The 21,385-nt window shown below is 41.6% G+C and overlaps 1 protein-coding gene across 3 annotated transcripts in view; it reads right to left on the reverse strand.

Annotated features, from left to right (window-relative positions):
* Nucleotides 1–499: 499 nt before the first annotated feature.
* The window catches only part of dbf4 (DBF4-CDC7 kinase regulatory subunit), an 82,433-nt gene continuing 61,547 nt past the window's right edge, over nt 500–21,385 (reverse strand). For 2 of the 3 annotated variants that reach the window (XM_085987898.1, XM_085987897.1), the window contains exons 10-13: nt 20,176–20,307; nt 15,117–15,249; nt 10,850–10,968; nt 500–4,661 (exon numbers count right to left, since the gene is read on the reverse strand). In XM_085987898.1, coding sequence (XP_085844024.1) covers nt 3,467–4,661; nt 10,850–10,968; nt 15,117–15,249; nt 20,176–20,307 — 1,579 coding nt within the window. In that variant the 3' untranslated portion in view covers nt 500–3,466. The remainder of the gene's footprint in view (nt 4,662–10,849; nt 10,969–15,116; nt 15,250–20,175; nt 20,308–21,385) is intronic. The other variant, XM_085987899.1, reaches the window with a different exon arrangement.

The following is a 21,385-nucleotide window of genomic DNA, read 5'->3' on the forward strand; positions in this document are numbered from 1 at the left end:
GAAGTGTTCAAAGGGTGCAAGTTATTAATTGAAGGATATGTAACTGAATCTTACTGCAAAAAAATCTTAAAGCTCACTTGCTAATGATAATGGAACAAACTTTAGCATGTGGTTAGAAAAAGGCTCAATTGCAACAGGAAAGCTGTGAAAAGTTTAGTAGAGTTAGATTTAACAGCAACTTTAGTAGTCTTTATTCTGCACATTTCTAATTCAATCAACACATGGCGATCATCCAGCTAGTAAAGATACAAATTACTGTTAAACTTCAGCACAGAGCAAATAATTATTCAAGGTTCAGTTAGACGGAGATAAAAATCCCTGTTCATTTGGGACAGAGTCCATCTTGTATTTATTTTCCTTTCTGTTTAAACTCTGACACTGAAGCTTTCAATGTACAAAATCTACAACACATACAGCAAAAATGCCTATAAAAATATCAATGCCTTAGCACAGTTGGGTTTTCAAATCAACAGCCAGTGCCTAAAGAAATGGGACATAGTTGTTTTTGTTTTAAATACCAAATATATTTATTTAAAAAGTTTGTCTTTTCTTGGTACTTCTTCTAACTCAAAGCATGTGTATTTTCAAACATTTTACAAAAAGGTATAAATCAAAGCAGAAGCCTTCATAAAAAAAAGTTGCAAAAAAAACCAACATAAATACTGATTTAGTTTTATAACAGAACTCATCCTTTTGCATGAACAGCAAAGTAGGTGCCTTTGACTTACAAATATTCTCGTGTGTAGGATTAACAGAACAGAATTTACAAATAGGATGACAAATCAGAATGCTGATAGCTGCTTTTGGACAAAATATATGCAAATGATATAAAAAGGAGATAAAGGTCTTTCATCGTCTTCATAGAAGGTGCTTGCTGATGATTTTAGCAGCAAAATTTACTTCACAGATATTGTATGGATACAATCCTCATCAGTTTAAGTGCTGAATAACACATACTCTTCAGACTAAGAGACCTGTACTTGCACTTACTATTCAACTGTTACTATTATACAAGGCTCTTTGGTAATGTTGTCAATATTTTCCCTTTCCATCACTTTGTCTAGCTGCATAAAATTCCATAGAACCAATACTGAATAATTTAAGTCTCTACAGATTTAGGGAAATATGTGGTGAAAATGGCTAACAAGGGGGAAGATGATACTAGGCATTCCCAAAACAGATTCCAATTCAATCCTTTCAAATAGATACCCAATGCTTTAAAGAAAGATGTAAATGTGGGCGGGGGTCCTGCTCGTCACTTACCTGCTAGTTATTTAATTGCTCTAGGAACTGAAAACTTTTGGCATCACAGCTTTAAAAGATCCAATATTTTACTCTAAGTTAGGAGGGATTGGAAAAGAACATTTTTAATATAACCATGTTAAGAATTCAGTTATCTACTTATTGTTTACTCAATATAAATCAAATGCAACACTGCCCGGTTGTAAATAGAGCACATCTTTCAACAGATGTCAGACAACTATTGATGATGATGATTCCCCATTGCTTTAAGTGCATGAACTGGCTTTTGTGCTGCAAGAGGTTTTATTCTGGTTGAAGCAACAGTCAAAATAATTTGAAATACCTTAAATTTGTTTTTATATACTCCATGGATGTTTCTATAAAAATCCAGATTGCTGCAAGAGCAACTATTTAGTTGATTTAAGCTAATGCACTTAAAAGTTGAGGTAAGAGCAGAACCCCACCCCGAGTTAAGCGGTCATAAGTGTATGAGTGTGACCTATGAAACAGGTGGATATATGCCAGGTACTTGTGCACTGACTGCATGCCGAATGCAATCTTGAGGTACGATGATCTACATTTTTGCAATACTTTATACACTGGTTTAAAACTGTACTTGATGTTTTATTGCATTAAAAGTTGTTTACAATCTGCTACAATCTAATTCTTTTGTCCTTTTGCTCCTTTTTACTACCCTTCTCACTTTACTCTTGCTGGGATACAGTTCCATGAGCTCTGGCAACTCAGTTAAGTCATCCAGTTTTATTTTTCATGCGTTTTAACTGTGAGTGTTAGCAGGCTATTGGACTGTAGAGGGTGCCAGAGTCAAATGAGATGCGGTTCTCACACTTACCAGTAAGTTCCCTGAATAGTAATCAGGAGGGACCCTGGCTGATTTTGCTCTCCCTGTCCCCGGCACAGAGGCCCAATTAATACCCTAGGTAAGATCAGGTAACTCAGAATGGGAACTGAACTGGGAACCTTCTAGCCTGTACAGCTTAGTGCTTAACTAGTGCTGTCTAGGCCCTAAGCTCTGGAATTCCCTCCCTAAATCTGTCACCTCCCTCTCCTCCTTTAAGACGCCCCTTAAAACCCAACTCTTTGACTAAGCTTTTGGTCACCTGTCCTAATCTCTCATGTGGCTTGGTGTCAAATGTTGTTTTATAACGCTCTTGCGAAAGGCCTTGGAACATTTTACTATGTTAAAAGTGTTATATAAATGCAAGTTATTGTTGTTGACTGTTGCTTTTTATGCCATTTGTGGAGCACATCTCTTTTAAAGGGATTAGATGGCAGTGTTCCTGCTATTTATTTTAAATGCTCACAGATGAGGGATATTAGCGCTGGGAAATGGAACACGCCACATTTTAAGGATCCAGCGTCACCATTAATATGCCACGGTCAGATATAGCACAGGTTAGATGCAGAGTAAAGGTGCCTCCACTCCAACTATGTCACTCAGCTCTACCTCAAAGGTGCACTCCATACAACATCAATGTGACATTTTCAATTTCCCATACTCGCCATGTTCTTCACCCGAGTAAGATTGCTAAGTTGTGCTTTCTAATAAGTTAGGGGCTGACACTACCTAAACTAGCTCCATATAGTGGGAGACAGAGGCTATCATCCTATCAGATCTGGGATGGATCTGGACCCTAGTCCCAGACGTGAAAAGACAATAAGCGAACTCACTTTACCACCGATGGTGATAGTTTTATATTAATTACTGATTACCATGGTGTTATTATGAGGACACACTTTTATGCCATGAAGCTCGATAACTATACTGTGTTTGGGTTTGAGTTATGTATAGTGAATAAAAGAAATATAAATTAATTCAGTAATGGTTACATATATTTTTAAAAAAATAGTTGCAACCAAATATTATGCAAGGCAAAGTGTAACATTTTGATATTACTGTTGGATTTTACTGACAAAGCTAGGTACTTCGTAGGGAGAATGTTAGGTCCAATTGATCATACTGTTAGTTAAATACAATATGGTTAAATAGAAAACTGGAAAAAAATTCTAATTGGGCTCATTGTTCTTAAAGCAGTAGATGGACAGCATTTATTTTTTATTCTCAAACGTAATAGGCACATTAAAGTAATCAAATTGGAAAAACTGTAACCAGACTGGACTTCTGGCAAAACTGGGACAGGAATAAAATTCTAGATCTTTTGTTTCCTGTTCTTTAAACAAATATTGCCAATTATACATTGCACTAAAAACCCAGAAACGATGACAAAGGTGATGAATGGGCAAACAGTGACAGGATGTTCTCTGGCTGATCTTTATCCCACAGTTCTCTTTCCATCTCTGACATTTTCTGTGGTGAATGATCCGTAAAACCTGAAAACTCTGAATCACTATCTTCGCTGGTTTGAAATAACTCCAGCAAACTTTTCAATGGCAAGCTGGGAGCCTCGCCTTCCTCTGCCAAACACCTTTCCTTTGCAAGTGTACTTATTTCCGTTCTGTGATTCTGAGCCTTCTTTTTATTTCTTCCATAAACAGCACAAAATCTCACTTTCCTATGCAGTTTCATACAGGGTGAAGAGTTTACAGTATGAGGAATCACACTCACTTCAGTGTTTTTATGTGCAGTGGTATTAAACGGAGGTGTTATTTCATGCATCAATCCTTCTCTTGGTTCTTCACTCCTGCCATTGCCAGAAATCAGTTGTGTCTGTAGAGAGCTGCATGGATTTTCAACAGGAGCTACTGCAATATCCAGTGAACTATGATCAGTTAACCTAGAATACTTGGAAACATAAAGGATTGCATTTTCCTGTTCTTTGCGCTTTTGTTGTAAATTATTCTTTGATTTCTGTAGCCTAGTTTTGATTCCGTCACTGTCAGAACATACAGTGATATCTGGCTTTGGCCCACTTCCACACATGTCCTCATCAAATGGATGCTTATGTGATGATTCTTCAGCAACAGACAGAGATCTCTCCTTGTCTGGCAATCTTCCAATATGATGCAACTGTTCTGATATACACACCTTTGAAATTATGGAACTACTTTCTTGTCCTTGGCACAAAGATGAACTATGCAGAGTTTTGTCTTTTTTCTGATTTTCAGAATTAACTATGCCTTCTCTGTAGGACTTGCTATTAACAAAAGTGGACTTATCCCCCGTTTCAGAAACACTAACATGACTTGGTGTAGACAACTGCAACATCTGGTTAGGTGAATTCAGGGTACCTGAAGATACAATTTCTTTTCCTTGGAAAGACAAACTACTTGGTTTATTTTCCCATCCACTGACACGTTCATTATTCTTCATGCTCCACGTTACTGAAGATCTATTTCCTTCCACATGCTCTTTATGTGGTCTTCGGAATTCTTCATGCATTTCTGCAATACTTATCTTGGTGAAAGCATGGGTGTTTATACCAATACTGCACTTTGTCCTAAACATAAAAAAAACCCTTGCATTAAAATCAGGAGATTTCAATTTTGCAATTCCTTAATTACTTAGCAGCAAGTTAAATATTTATAGAAAGTGGCAGGATGTGGATTTATAACCAAATCTCCCAAACAGAGTTACTGGTCTCTGCTATACCACTGTGAAAGACAGGCAGAGGAGGTTAGGTATTTCACTACTTTCGGGAGGGAAGGGAAAACCAGTGAAATGGAGGAAGGTGCACCAGGCTAGTTTCAGAGTAGCAGATTCAGTCTGGGAGGAAGATGCTCACTTGGTCTGTTGGCCATAATAGTGTTTGGCTTGGAAGGCCCATAAAGAGGTTAGGTGAAAAATGCCATCCAATTAAAAAAAAGTATTGGACATTACAATTTATAAAAAAGCTACTTTTGATAATATTATTGGCTTTACAATTTGTGAAACACAATTTCACAAACAAGCTTAGGTATGTTTTCAGATAAATAGGGGCTGATGTAAGTTTCCACTGTCAGCATTCTCTTGGTGTACTCGGGTAGCAAATATGAATACCTGGATATTTTAAATATTTACAGTATCACTGAACATGAAATGGCTATTAAAAAGTACCAATACATTTTACATTGATAAATGCAAAATCAGTTAAAGGCAGCCAAAACGACTTGGTTCTTCTCTTCAGATACTGACAAATCTGCTGTGTAGTTCCAACACTTTTTTAGCAACCAAAACCAGTATTAGAAGGGGCAACAGGAGTACAGAAAGACAGGTTGCAGATAGTAGGAAGAGATCAAAGCTTTGTATTAAAATATATAGAGTGTTAAAGATCAGATAGGTCCTTTAAGGAATAAGTTCTATATGATTGAAAGATGTGTTAAAATACAATTTTTCACATCAGTCTTCACAAATGCTACCTCACCTCCCTTTCCTTTTTGCCTATCTTTCCTGAATATTGAATACCCCTGGATGTTGAGTTCCCAGCCTTGGCCACCCTGGAGCCATGTTTCCATAATCCCAATCAAATCATATTCGTTTACCTCTATTTGCGCAGCTAATTCATCCACCTTATTACGAATGCTCCTGGCATTAAGACACAAAGCCTTCATGCTTGTTTTATTAATGCTCTTCGACCTATTAGAATTATTATTTACTGTGGCCATGTTTGATTTAAACAGTTGAATTCTCTGACTGCCTCTTTTGTTTTTCTCCTTCCTATCTTTTGCTTTTATCCTTGTTTCCCTTTCCTCTGTCCCCCTGCCATTTTAGTTTAAACCCTCCCCCAGAGCACTAGCAAACACTCCCCCTAGGACATCGGTCCCGGCCCTGCCCAGGTGCAAACCGTCTGGTTTGAACTGGTCTCACCTCCCCCAGAACCGGTTCCAATGTCCCAGGAATTTGAATCCCTCCCCCTCGCACCATTCCTCTAGCCATGTATTCAGCTGAAATATCCTTCTATTTCTACTCTGACGAGCATGTGGCACTGGTAGCAATCCTGAGATTACTTCCTTTGAGGTCCTATTTTTTAATTTACCTCCTAACTCCCTATATTCAGCTTTTAGGAGCTCATCCCTTTTTTTACCTATATCGTTGGTACCTATATGCACCACGACAACTGGCTGTTCACCCTCCCCTTCCAAAATGTTCTGCAGCCGCTCTGAGACATCCTTGACCCTTGCATTAGGGAGGCAACACACCATCCTGGAGTCTCGTTTGCAGCCGCAGAAACGCCTATCTATTCCCCTTACAATAGAATCCCCTATTACTATAGCTCTACCCCTCTTTTTCCTCCCGTCCTGTGCAGCAGAGCCACCCCTGGTGCCAGGAAGTTGGCTGCTGCTGCCTTCCCTTGATACCCCACTTTGAGTACTGTTGGGGGGGATGGCTTATCTGTTTGAGAGGGGGATGTCCACTACCCCGATATTAATTGGACAGAAGAGGTAGGTAAAGGGGATAAGGGAATGGAGTTCCTACAATGTGTACAGGACGCTTTTCTAATCCAAAATGGAAAACCCCCAACAAGGGAGGTTTCACTATTAGATCTAGTAATAGGGAATGAACCAGAGCAGATAAAAGAAGTAAAGGTAGGGGAACATATAGGCAATAGTGATCATAATATAACATGCTTTAAGATGATAATTGAGAAGGACGTAAGTATGACGAAAACTAGGTTAATAGATTGGAGAAAAGCTGATTTTGAGAGGCTGAGAATAGAACTTGGGAAAAAATGGGCAACAATATTGGCAAACAACAATGTAGAACAGCAATGGGAAATATTTAAAACGGTGTTCAACAGAGTACAGGAAAAATATATTCTGCTAAAAGGAAAGAAACTAAACAATAATGAGACTCCATGGATGAATAAAGTCATAAGGGAACAATTGAGGGCAAGGAAAGAGGCATAAATTAAGTACATAGACAGCAGGGGAGTGCACGATAAGAGAGAATACGAAAAGATTGGGAGAGAAGTCAAAAAAACAATTAGGGAGGCAAAGAGCAACTATGAAATTAAATTACCAAGGAACATAAAACAAAATAGTAAAATATTTTATAGGCACATCAATAAAAAAAGGAAGGTTGGGATGGGAATAGGGCCATTAAAGGATAGACAGGTAACGATAGAGAGATGGCAGAAATATTAAATAATTATTTTGCTTCAGTATTTACCAGAGAGATAGAACAGGTGGACATGACATTGGATGATGAGATTAGTAGTGAGATAAGTGCAATTAAAATAAAAAAGGGGATATATATTAAATAAACTAATCAAATCAGAGGATAAAAACCCCTGGTTTGCATCTACGCATTTTAAAAGAAGCTTGAGAACAGATAGCAGAGGCATTACTACACATATTTAATAATTCATTAGAAAAAGGTATAGTGCCAGAGGACTGGCGGATTGCTAACGTAATAACGATAATTAAGAAGGGGGATAGAACATGTCCAGGGAATTATAGACCAGTCAGCTTAACATCGGTGGTAGGAAAAATAATGGAATCCCTACTAAAGGAGAAAATAGAAGAACATCTAGAAACCAAAAATATAATGAATAGTCAGCATGGATTTCAAAAGGGAAAGTCTTGCTTGACCAACCTTATTGAATTTTTTGAAGAGGTAACAGAGAGTAGACAATGGTAATGCAGTAGATGTAATTTATCTGGATTTTCAAAAGGCCTTCGATAAGGTACCCCATAATAGACTGATGAATAAGGTCAGAGAATGCAGAGTCAGGGTACAAGTAGCAGAATGGATTGCTGGCTGGCTTCAGGACAGAAAGCAGAGAGTAGGAGTAAAGGGTAGCTATTCACAGTGGCAGAAGGTGGGTAGTGGTGTTCCACAAGGATCAGTGCTGGGATCACTGCTGTTCACAATTTACATTAACGATTTAGACTTAGGAATCAAAAACACAATTTCTAAATTTGCAGATGACACCAAATTGGGGGGGATAGTTAATACTAAGGAGGACTGCAACAAGTTACAGGAGGACATTAATAAACTTGCAGAATGAGCATATAATTGGCAAATGAAGTTCAACACAGATAATTGTGAGGTATTATGTTTTGGTAGGAAGAATAGGGAGGTCACTTATCACTTGGAGGGTGCGAGTCTAGGTGAGGTAGAGGAACAAAGGGATCTAGGAGTACAGTCCAAAGATGTGCGGGTTAGGTTGATTGGCTATGATAAATTGACCCTTTGTGTTAGGGGGATTAAATACGTGGGGTTACGGGGATAGAGTGGGATATGTGTTGGTGTAGGGGTTACGGGGATCGGGTGGGATATGTGTCGGTGCAGGCTCGATGGGCCAAAATGGCCTCTATCTGCACTGTGGGGTTTCTGTGATATACACAAATCACTAGAAGTTGCGACACAGGTTAGGCAAGGCCATAAAAAAGGCAAATCAAGCGCTGGGGTTTATTTCTAGAGGGATAGAATTGTAAAGTAGGGAAGTTATGCTAAACTTGTATCGAACCTTGGTTAGACCACACTTGGAGTACTGCGTACAGTTCTGGTCGCCATATTATAAAAAGGATATAGAGTCACTGGAGAGGGTGCAGAGAAGATTTACAAGGATGATACCAGAAATGCAAGGCTATACATATCAGGAAAGGATGAACAGTTTGGGTCCCTTTTCTCTTGAAAAAAGGCTGAGGGGTGACCTAATAGAGGTCTTTAAAATTATGAAAAATTTTGATAGAGTGGATAGAGAGAGAATGTTTCCACTTGTGGGGAAGAGCATAAGTAGAGGCCATCAATATAAGGTAGTCACCAAGAAATCCAATAGGGAATTCAGAAGAAACTTCTTTACCCAAAGAGTGGTGAGAATGTGGAACTCGCTACCACAGGGAGTGGTTGAAACGAATAGTTTGGATGCATTTAAAGGGAGGCTGGACAAGCATATGAGGGAAAAGGGAATAGAGGGTTATGCTGATATAGTTAGATGAGGAAAGACAGGAGGAGGCTCGTGTGGAGCATAAACGCTGGACTGGACTGGTTGGGACAAATGACCTGTTTCTGTGCCGTATATGCTATGTAATATAAATGACGACAATGCACAAAGTCTGGAGGTAACAAAGGTGTGGATAAGGTATGCAATGGTAGTGGGAGTAAAGTAACAGCAAAGATGGATAATATTGCAGTCTTGATGAAGGGTAGGACATATGGTTTGAAGGTCAGGTGTGGGTTGTACAGGATGCCAAGACTGTGTATTGTCTGGTTTAGTTGAGTGAACTCCTGGAGAGGGGGTGTCGATGGCAAGGGTACAACATTTTGACAGGAGCCAAATACAACGTAATCAGTCTTGCCAATTTTTTGACTCATCCACAACTGATGTCCACAACAAGCAGTCTGACAAGAGTTGATCGTGGAGTCGAGGGAGGTGGATGATGTCAGCATACATATGGAAATTGACCCCATGCCTAAAGATAATGTCAAAGAGTGGTAACATATAAATGAGGAAGATAAGAAATAAGAGCAGGAGTAGGCCATTCAGCCCTTCAAGCCTGCTCTGCCATTCAATAAGATCATGGAGGAAGAGGCCAAGAATGGGACTTTTGGAGTAGAAGTAGTCTATCTCCTTTAATTGTTTCTCCTCACTGCTACTCCTGACCTCCCCTTCTCAGTCTCACTTCAATTCTGGTCCTAATATTCAATTACTCTGCAGTTTGCCTCCCATCAAGCCAAACTCACCCCAACCGCCCTTTCCTTGATGAGACCCATGATGGTTCAGCATCTGTTCTGTTACTCTCTGTAAAGTGCCTTGGGGCATTTTCTACATTAAAGGTACTATATAAATACAAGTTGTGACCATTCGGGCTGGAGGAGAAGCCACTGCTGGAGATATACTGGTTGCACTGGGACAGGTAGGAATGCAATCACGAGGAAAGTCCAACAGAGCTGGTGCAGGAGGATGTTGTGGTTAACCATGTTGTGCCATGAAGAAGTCAAGGAAGGATAACAAAAAGATAGCGTGCCACAATCATAATCTCAAAGGAAGTCTGATAAAGGCTATCTAGTGGATTTAATTTAATTGGATTTTTTTTAAATAAAGAATTTCATAAAAGCTCCAAACGTGAGGCTATTAAACATGTTCAATGATCATGGTATTAATGGTAAATTTGCTATCCACAAATGTTCTTAGCAATGGAAATCAGGCAGTAATGGAAACAAGGGGAAAAAGCTCTGCTGAGGAGCGAGACTTGGGGTGTCCCATAGGGACTGGTTATGGTTTCTCATATATAATATATATTTCTTATAAATAATAGTTGGAGGGCAATTTTATAAAAATGCTCAATAGCATTCAAAGGAATTTGCACAAATTAAGTAATGGATGAAGCAGCAGCAAATGTATTTTATTGAGGATGCAGGCAAATGGATGTATACTGTAACAGGTAAAAATAGCTGGATGTATATCAGCAAAAGTGGAAAAGGAGGAAGATTTGGGTCGGATCACCATTCATTAAAAATATCCAGGCTATGTCAACTGGATTAATCAAACACTGTATTTGATTACAAATCAAAAGCAGATTATTTTAATCCTACAAGGCAGCAGTAAGAACACATTTGCAACAGCATGTGCAATCCTCTATATAAAAAAATGTATTTGAATAATGAAAAGGTGTGACCAGGATGAAAACTGTCTTTAGGAGTATGATTCTGAGGTGGATACCATACTTTCAAGTAATGTAATGTAGAAACAATATTTCTTACCTTTTCACCTTATCTCTTTGGAATTCTACAAAGTCACAATCAAACTGGGAAATTATTTTATCCACAACATTAAATTCTGTGCTCTCCGAAAACTTTTTATGATGTTCACTTTTCAGATGCTAAAAAGAAACAGAAGAGTCAAGATACTGCAGCAGACAAAAATAATGCAACAGCAGCAGAATTATACTGCTCTAAAATGTCACAGCAAATTATCAGGCTTCTGAAACAACTCCCAGCAACACTGACTCAGATGACATATGCACTTAATCTCAGTTTACAACTTTTTAAATATACATCAGCATATAATATTTAGGTAAGTGAAGCACAATTAACCAAATTCGTTGACAATTTTTCCCAAGTTAATTAAATTTGCTGATATAATAAAGATTATAGGGGGAATTTTAACTGGTAGTGGGTTTTGGGTGGGCAGTGCACTCGCCCAATGTCATAATTTCGAAGCCCAGCGGATTTTATTAATATGATTGGCAGTCTGCCTGTCCAATCAAGAGTGATGGGCAGTCTGCCCACTTGCGGGGCTGGATTTTCAGTGAGTCTGCAGAGACCTATTTAAAGCATAATTGCACCTCTTAAAGGGAGGTTGCGTTCACATCACTGACATTGGTCTCTGTATTTTCTAGAAATATTGCAATCTGGTGGAGGAGTCGGAACAAAGTCCCTAGGTTTTCCGATACATTCCTGGAGGTCCTAGTTGAAGAGGCGAGGGCACAGAGGGATGTCCTTGTTCCTTCAGATGCCAAAGTAGAAATCAATAGCCCTGAAGCGAGGTATCAGAGTTAGTCAGCTCTAGGGGTATCACTCCCAGGACTTGAATTAAATGCAGGGAAAGGTTCAATGACCTGAACAGAGCAGCAAGGGTCTTCATATCTCAATTTTTCCTGTATTACCCTGGCAATAGCACCATCATTCCCAGCACCCTGAACACTTCCCTCCACTGCACCACACCCTTCTCCGCCAATCACAAGGGGATACTGTACCACCTCTCTTTGTCAATCCAATTACTCACCTCTTGCTTGCTATCTTCACAGTAGTCGCTAACAGCATTCTGTTCACACATGGTAGCAATGAACTGTTTTGATGACACACCTCTAACTTCATAGTCCAGCCACTTTCTTCACATTGAACACCTCTCCATCCTGCTTGCAACTTCCTTCTCCCTCTCAGCATACACACCATATGATGAAGCCCCACATCCCTGTTCAATAGCCACTCATTAAATGTCTCCCTCTCTTTCTGCAAGTAAAAAATAGCTCACAACACAAGAGAGAGGAGCAAGATCAGGGGAGAACCAGCTAGCATCCAGACCCTTAGCTAGATGGAGCCAGCAGCCCTGGAGATCATTGGCCCATTAAGAGCAAAAAGCATTGTTGAGATGGCAAGCCTGGGGATGACACTGAGCAAGGTGTCTGCGTTCACTCGTACCCTTCCTTTAACCTCAAGCATTCACACGTTCAACCAGCTTGACAACTTCATGCTGCCTTGTAAAGCCAATAATCTGCTACTATGTAGTCTGTCAGTACCATGTTAATTCTTGTCCTTTTCTACTTTATCGAGGTCCTTCTCAGCACCTAGACCCTGGGAAAAGATTCAGTCCTCTAGAAAAAGCATTGTCACAAGCTCCAACCCTCCCAAGCACTAACAGAGAGACTGGCACCTCAGTTTGGTTAGCGAGTGAGTTAGAGAGGTCAGCGTTTGGTGAAGCACCCAGCACGAGTGTGCAGCAGCAGGGACTAGAGGAAAAGACAGCCCCGGAGATGGCTCACCGGAGGGCAAGCTCGGCTCTAAGCTCTGCTGAGGAAGCCGCAGATGCCGACTTCAGAGGCCCAGCCTTCAAAAGAAAATTCCTTCGGCACACACGTAGTTGTACAATGTACTGCCTTACCATGAAAGTTTGGAAGAGTCCGCTACCAGCTTGTGTGGTGTTTTGTCGCAAAGCACCAGCACTCTGTAGTCCACCATGGAACATGTGGGTACCTCCATGCAATGTTCCCTGTAATTTTTTTTGGCCCTACGTGGCCCCTTTAAGGGGCTGCGTGGGCCATTCAAAATTCCGCGCACGTGCGATTGTAACATTGAAAAGCCGGCAAAGCTGGCTGCGCGGGTTCCCTGAAGCACTGCCCGGCCGTGCAGCTTAAAGGGTACATTGCCTCCATGGATGCTGCAGCCGGAACCTTCACACCAGGAGTGCGTGTCACTAGCTTTTGTGTGCATGATCATCCTGGTTTTTCCATAGCATTGGTTGTACCTCATCTGCGGTGGCATGGTGGCGTGCTGGAGTTATGGAGGGTTGGTCATAAGCTATATGTGGAGGGGATACCCCTCGTCCCCTAGCAGCAGTCCTCAGACTTTCCTTGACAGTGGAATAGTGGGGAGACGGTTGACTAGTGCAGGATGAAGGAATTATGACTGTTGCCTGAAAACCTGGCACAAACCTGTGTCATTCTGTGGTGGTGATCACTGACCAGCAGCACCCTGATGGAATGAAATCCTTTCCTGTTAATGAGTGCTGATGGCTGGTTTTCTGGTGCTTTGATGGCTGTGTGTGCAGTCTATCACTGAAGTCAGCCACTGCAGCAAATCCTAGAACGGTTTCATTCTGACTGCTGGAGTTAACTGGGAAGACTATGTAGGCGTTGGCCCTGGCAAAAGATGACCTGGTTAATGCAGTCGTGAATAGCAGACTGAGAGGTGCAGGAAATGTCTTTAGCATCCTGGAAAGAACCTGAAGCGAAGAAGCTAAACACAGGTAAAGCATGGCCTCCTGCCCCAGCAGGCAGCAGGTTTTATTGCAGGAGGCTGCAGAGGTCTGTGACAGCTGTGTGGAGAAGCACAGCATCCTCATATGCACTGCTCCTCCAACAGATCCAGGAAACTCACTCTGGACCTGTACACCCTATGGGCTGGGTAAGGCCTTCTTCGAGCAATGCCCCACTTGTTGTCTTGTAAGAGGCCCATCTGTTGCTCCTTGTGGCAGGGCAGGCTGCTGTTGCTGCTCTTCATGCAACCAAATCAAAGTACCAACAATGGCCCCATCATGAGCTCTGCATTTATTGAGGGTGTTTAAGCAGAATAAACATAGGAAAAAACTAATCTGCAAGACAAACTCTCCTGTACAAATCTAATCATTGCTATAGCAAACAGCTACACATGATTTGAGTGCTTGCAGATCAGTGTGTCTTTAAAGATTGCTTCCAATGGCCCTTTGGAAACCGGTCCCACTAGGTTTTACTCAGCAGGTTCCAGTTCTTGCATATTAAAATTACATCAGGGTGACATCATGGATGTGGATGCTGGGTCAATTGAAATATTTATGACAGATCAACAAATTATCAAGGGATATGGAAGAAGGGCAGGTAAATGGAGATACGGTACAGATCAGCCATGATCTAACTGAATGGCCGAACAGGCTCAAGAGCGTGAATGGTCTATCCTGTGCCTAATTGTTATTAAAACTAGATTTGATCTGATGAGTTGAAAAGCAAAATAACTTGCCACCTTGCAAGTAGTATGAATAGATATCTGTACAGTATATCCAATTCTCTTTTCTTGCTGATATTGATCCTTAGAACATATTATAGTTTTACCTACTCCACTGATTATATTATCAAAAGTTAATTTTACTTATTTTTAGAATTCATTTCCCTGCTTAAATGTTCAGTTAACTTTTATTCCAATATTTATTTTTTTAAGATTAGGCGTTTCTTCTGTATTCAATCACTTATTCAATTTAGGAGTATCTTCCCATGCCTTGTTACTTCTGTGGCAAATTGGTATGGAGGCGCTGATTGTTTAGAGGTGTGCTGAGTTTTCATTTTTAGATTAATAGTACAACTTTAACACAATGTGTAATCAAAATTTAAATTTAACCTACTCAACCTTTCTGCTTCCCTTCAGTAGCCAAGTTGAATATAAACAGGTGACTGGTTTTGAGCAGGCACTTAGTAGTTTTACATATCACATAACCAAGAAATATGTCTTACGGGATTTTGTTAATATGCAATCTATTACCATTTAGCAGATCTGCTTTTTTGCCATTATTTAATTACCACACTAGTTTTGACACTTACAAAGATGTAACACAGTTTTAACTTATTTTTCCCCTTTCATTCGACTTTACCATGTTCACTCCCCTTTTCCAGGTAATTATTTAATCAGTGTTTAACCTGTTGATGCCATTCTATTTACAATATACTTCCAAGTAGTGTAAGTTATGCAAAAATAATGAAAATAGTTTGGAGTTAACACTTACAATTTTTAAATCTTCATACTTCATCATGCAGCATTCACAGTAACCCTTCTTTTTCTTCTCTTTTAAAGTTTCCATGATTTTTGTATCCATTTTACAGTTTTTTTCACTGCAAGCCATTTTGTGGCCTTTGCTTCTGTTTGCATAGATAAATAGAAAGAACCAAATGTGACAGACAAGGAGTTTGTGTCATATCTTCAAATAGTAAAAATATGTATTTTTATATTATTGCATTCAGGTATGGCAGTCGCTTAAATGTTAGGTATTTCTAACCACTTCTTCAAGCCACAGAGATTACACAGTATGGTCTGATCTACAAAGTCACTTCAAAGATATTGCTTCCAAAAAGCACTTCCTGACATCTATCTACTTAGGTACCGTTCTATTCAATTTGGTTAATTACACACCACTGTCAGCGTCACATTTTTGGGTTTTTACACTAGATATTTTCTTGGGTTCAGCATCTCTTACAAGCAGATCTTGCAACTCCTATTATAGTAGCCCCTTTCCTTTCCAGTTTCTAGGTAAATGACAGTGAAACCCAGAGATCCCAAGAGAACCCTCTGAATATCAGGCTCTAATAAACTGTCAAGTATATACAATATAAACAACAGTGTGTTATGCATTTCATTATTCACTCCATACATAAAATGAAGATGCGACTCATTTTCTATCTGTATATAGACTCTAAAACAGAAGACCAGTTCTTAAGCTGTGAAACATGCTACGGTTTCAATACAAGCCTAGTTTCTCTGCTGGCAGATGCAAAAACACTGAATTTCTCTGCTGAAAACAAACTAAGGCCGTGATTTTACTGACCTCGGCGGGCGACGTCAGTAGTGGGTCCCAATTTCCCCTGATTGGGCTTGTTAAGCCCGCCCAGCGCGTTTGCCGGCCAATTAGAGGAAGCGGGTCTGGTGACTTCATTTGATGGAGAGTCCTTAAAGGGACCATGGCCAACTTCCTATTGACATTTGTGCTGTCAGTGTTCTACAGCATTGAGGTGCTGCAAACACTGACGAGCACAGCACCGAGGTGCACGGCTGCACCCAGGTTCTCCCATGACTTCCTCCATTTGCATATGGCTGGATTCACAGCACGCAGGGAGGTCCTCTTGCCTTCCCATGGGCGGAAGAGACTCCCCAGGAGATGAGCACAGCCTGGTTGCACATTGCAGAGGAGGGCACAAACAGAGATGTCGTCAGAAGGACCTGGGTGCAGTGTCGGAAACGTTCCAATGATCTCAGTAGATCACGAAACGTTAGTACAAAGCCACACTCAACCTCATCCTGCTGTGCCTCTCATCACATCCCCATCACTCTGCCTTCCCTACCCTACTCCTGCACATCCTTACTCACACCAACTTACCTTGCACCTCCATCCATCCCTCTCTATCTACATTATCACATCCCTATCTCACTAGCCACCCCTCACACTCACCTTAATCCTAGTGCAATCATACCAACTAACAACACACAAGGGTAGGCACTTGGGTGGTTTATGCAATGTTCATGTAAAGTTTCTGTTAATGTGGTGTTAAACATTGAAATCTTTATTTTCAACACTTTGCATTCTTGGACAGATTTGTGTGCACCTTTGGAAGTGGTTTAGTGAGTTGCAATAAATGGGGAGACATAACGGTACCCCCGCAATGGTGAGGAGTGTGAAAGGAATAGCTTGGTCATTGTAGGGATGCTTTATGGTGTTGGTGTGGGGTGGTGCCAACCTGGCGCATCATGTGACAGCGTCAAGTGAAGTAAATCTGGCCATGGTGAGACCATCCCTGGTAGCAATGTGGTCGGGTGCAGATGCCCTGTGCAGCACCAGTTGATTGAGGAGACGGTTGATGTTGTTGTTGGTGCTGCTGGTGTTGGGGCTGATTGTGGTGGGATTCTGAGGACCAAGGTGAGAGAGTTTCAAGGGCACCCATGCTGATGGAATGGATGGCAGGTGAAGTAGAGATGACAGAAGTGATGTCAATGGTGGGAGAGGTAATGAGGTCAGACTGGATGCAGACTTGTGTAAAGACTTGCAGTATTCTGAATCTGTAGTGGAAATGCAGTTTAGAGAAGCTAGTGGTTAAGGGAACATGACTCAATCAGCTGGGAGCTTTGACTTGACATTTGAAGCTATCAACTCATCAGCTGATTCAATGGCCACTGACCTCCGCCTCAGCTTCACAGACGAGGTCGCAGCACAGCGGGAACCTGGTGGGCGACCTGTGAAATTCAAAAAGCTGGGGGAAAAAATTGATAAGTGGCTGTAAACAAGCCACTAATGATTTTAATTGCCTCTCCGGTCAGGTCTGCTCAGCGCTGACAGACCCGACATTTGGCAAAGGCGCGTGGCGGCAGGTTCACAGCGGGGTCCCGACCCACTGGGGGGAGAAAACACTTTCCCACCAAACTCGCCCCCAGTTGCGCCCGCTGACCCCCCCCCCCCCGCAACAAAATCCAGCCCCAAGTGTTTACTGGCATGATCTAGTGGGAGGATAAAAGATTGGGAAGCATTTAAAAGCCAGCAAACAATAACTAAAAGATTAATTAAGAAAGGGAAGATAGATTATGAAAGTAAACTAGCAAAAAATATAAAAACAGATAGCAAGAGTTTCTACAGCTATATAAAAAGAAAAAGAGTGGCTAAAGTGAACGTTGGTCCCTTGGAGGATGGGACCGGGAAACTAGTGGTGGGGAACATGGAGATGGCAAAGACGCTGAACAAATATTTTGTATCAGTCTTTACAGTAGAGGACACTAAAAATATCCCAACACTGGACAAACAGGGGGCAATGGGGTGGGGGGGGGGGGGGGTGGAGGAGCTAAAGACGATTAAAATCACTAAGGAGATGGTACTCAGTAAAATAATGGGACTTAAGGCGGATAAATCCCCCGGACCTGATGGCCTACATCCTAGGGTCTTGAGAGAAGTGGCGGTAGGGATTGTGGATGCATTGGTGATTATTTTCCAGAACTCCCTGGACTCAGGAAAGGTCCCGGCAGATTGGAAAACTGCTAATGTAACACCCTTATTTAAGAAGGGAAGTAGACAAAAAGCTGGAAACTATAGACCAGTTAGCCTAACATCTGTGGTTGGCAAAATGTTGGAGTCCATTATTAAGGAAACAGTAACAGAGCATTTCGATAAACATAATTTAATAGGACAGAGTCAGCATGGTTTTATGAAGGGGAAGTCATGTTTGACAAATTTGCTCGAATTCTTTGAGGATGTAACATACAGGGTGGATAAAGGGGAACCAGTGGATGTAGTGTGTTTGGACCTCCAAAAGGCATTTGACAAGGTTCCACACAAAAGATTACTGATCAAGATAAGAAATCACAGGATTGGGGGTAATATACTGGCATGGGTGGAAGATTGGCTATCTAACAGAAAACAAAGAGTTGGGATAGATGGTTCATTCTCGGGCTGGCAATCAGTAACTAGTGGTGTTCCGCAGGGGTCAGTGCTGGGACCCCAACTCTTTACAATCTATAACGATTTGGAGGAAGGGACCGAGTGCAACATATCCAAGTTTGCAGACGATACAAAGATGGGAGGGAAAGCAATGAGTGAGGAGGACATAAAAAACCTGCAAAAGGACAGAGACAGGCTAAGTGAGTGGGCAGAGATTTGGCAGATGCAATATAATGTTGGAAAGTGTGAGGTTATGCACTTTGGCAGAAAAAATCAAAGAGCAAGTTATTAGCTAAATGGAGAGAAACTGCAAAGTGCTACAGTACAAAGGGATCTGGGGGTCCTGGTGCATGAAACACAAAAAGTTAGTATGCAGGTGCAACAGGTGATCAGGAAGGCCAATGGAATCTTGGCTTTTATTGCAAGGGGGATGGAGTATAAAAACAGGGAAGTCTTGCTGCAGTTATACAGGGTATTGGTGAGGCCACACCTGGAATACTGCGTGCAGTTTTGGTTTCCATATTTAAGAAAAGATATACTTGCTCTCGAGGCGGTTCAGAGAAGGTTCACTCAGTTGATTCCGGAGATGAGGGGGTTGACGTATGAGGAAAGGTTGAGTAGGTTGGGACTCTACTCATTGGAGTTCAGAAGAATGAGAGGCGATCTTATCGAAACATATAAGATTGTGAGGGGGCTTGATCGGGTGGATGCGGGGAGGATGTTTCCACTGACGGGTGAGACTAGAACTAGGGGGCATAATCTAAGAATAAGGGGCTGCCCTTTCAAAACTGAGATGAGGAGAAACTTCTTCACTCAAAGGGTAGTAAATCTATGGAATTTGCTACCCCAGAGAGCTGTGGAAGCTGCAACATTAAATAAATTTAAAAAGGAGATAGACAGTTTCCTAGCAGATAAGGGAATTAGGGGTTATGGGGAGAGGGCAGGGAAGTGGACGGGAGTCTAGATTCGGATCAGCCATGATCCTATTGAATGGCGGAGCAGGCCCGAGGGGCCGTATGGCCTACTCCTGCTCCTACTTCTTATGTTCTTATGTCAGCTTAGATACATCATTCAACATTCTTTGAAGGCATACTGAAATAAAGGCTACATTTCCCTGGCAATCAAGGGCCTTGAAGTGGGGGGGGAGATAGGAAGCCTTGTGGGGGCTCTCCGATCACAGGAGGTGGGTTAGGTAGGGACACTGGATCCAGGAGGTAAGGGTAAAGGCACTTAGCTCCTGGATCCAGCAGTCCTCGCCTTCCATTAGCTGGCGGGTTTCACAAGGCCTGCAAAACCCGACCAGTCACTATTAAATTTAAAATGGCAGTTACATCTGAGGCACACCAGCCGTCCAGCTCGTTAAAACCAGAAGTGGGCGGGTTGGAGGTGGGTATGGGTCAGGATTTGGATTTTTAACTCTTCAACATCCCACCCGACCCAAACACACCCGATTTTTAGGGTTAAAATTCACCCCTCTAAGTCATGCTCACTTACAAGGGTGGTCTCTGCTGAACCTGAGGAAAACAGTGTAAAAACCCAAAACTGTAACAGCAAGCATCCCTGATTATATATTAAAATCAAGTTGAAATCATATATTACTGCATATTTTTACATTAAATTAATTGAAAGTAAAAGGTAAATATCTACATACCTAGCCTTTCCTTTATTTTGCTTATCGCTGCCCTTGCTTTTCTTGTCAATATCAAAAGGACTGCAGGGATTTGGACCATGGTAGTTGATCTCTGGGTAGCAGTCCAACTGTATGTACAATGGTCTGTAATGGCTGGATAAAGCAGAATTTTAATACAGTATTTATATAAAACAGAAAATAGTTCATTAAAATCCCCTTTAACACAATGACAAGTAGTTACTGCACAGACTTCACCAAAGACCATGGATTAGACTCCTAGGGCTGGATTCTCATTCATTCAGAAGTCGGGAAGGAGGCGGGACTACAACTTTCGGGTTGTAGTCCCGCCTCCATCGAGATGCGGCCAATCCACGCGATTTTCACTTGATTGACCTTGTTGAGCCCACCCAGCGGGCTCAGCAGGCCAATTAAGGGCCACCCGGCAACAGGTGACGTCACAGACTGAAATTTCATCTGTCAAGACGTGTTGACAGATGAAATATCAGTGTTTCACAGCTGTTTGAACCTGTCAAACACTGACAGTCTTACTTCTAACCTGAGTCCTTCTACGCAGACTCAGTTAGAAATCTCTCCTGCACTGAAAGCTGCAGGCTGTCACTTTTGACAGATCGCAGCCATTCTGCTTTCTGTGCCGGCTGAATGATGGACTCCCGAAACCTAGAGGAAGGAAGGCTGTAAAGGTAAGTATAGGTAATTTAAACTTCTTTACACACTTTACACACACCAAACATACTTACCTTTGCACTCATGCACCCATCACTCACCTGAACACCGACATCTCGACCCCTCCAAGTCCTTCAACCCGACGGCCCGACTCCTCTAATTTGGCGTGGTTTGGAGCCGTCGGGAATCCCACACGACAACCTTCAAAATAGGGATTAGGCTAAAAACTGCCTGTTAACAGGCAGTTAATTTGCACTAATCCCTTCCCGCCTCGGGTCGGTGGGTCCCAGTGCAGGGCGGGTACCCGCCTACTTTGAAACTTACATGGAGGCGGGTTTTGGGCGGGATGGTGTCGGGACCCCCGAATTTGGGATTTTAAACCCCCGCACGCCTAAAAGCCCGCCTCACGGCACACTGAAAATCAACCCCCTAGACTTACTTGCCAAAATTTAGGGCTCCTGAGAACAGAGAATGTTAAGGGGAGATTTAATAGATATGTTCAAATTTATGAAAGATTTTGATAGTTTCTGTTTCCCCTGGCAGGAGG

This window comes from Somniosus microcephalus, chromosome 5, assembly GCF_052327205.1.
Source record: "Somniosus microcephalus isolate GS21.2 chromosome 5, FLI_Smic_1.0, whole genome shotgun sequence".
Taxonomy (NCBI): Eukaryota; Metazoa; Chordata; class Chondrichthyes; order Squaliformes; family Somniosidae; genus Somniosus; species Somniosus microcephalus.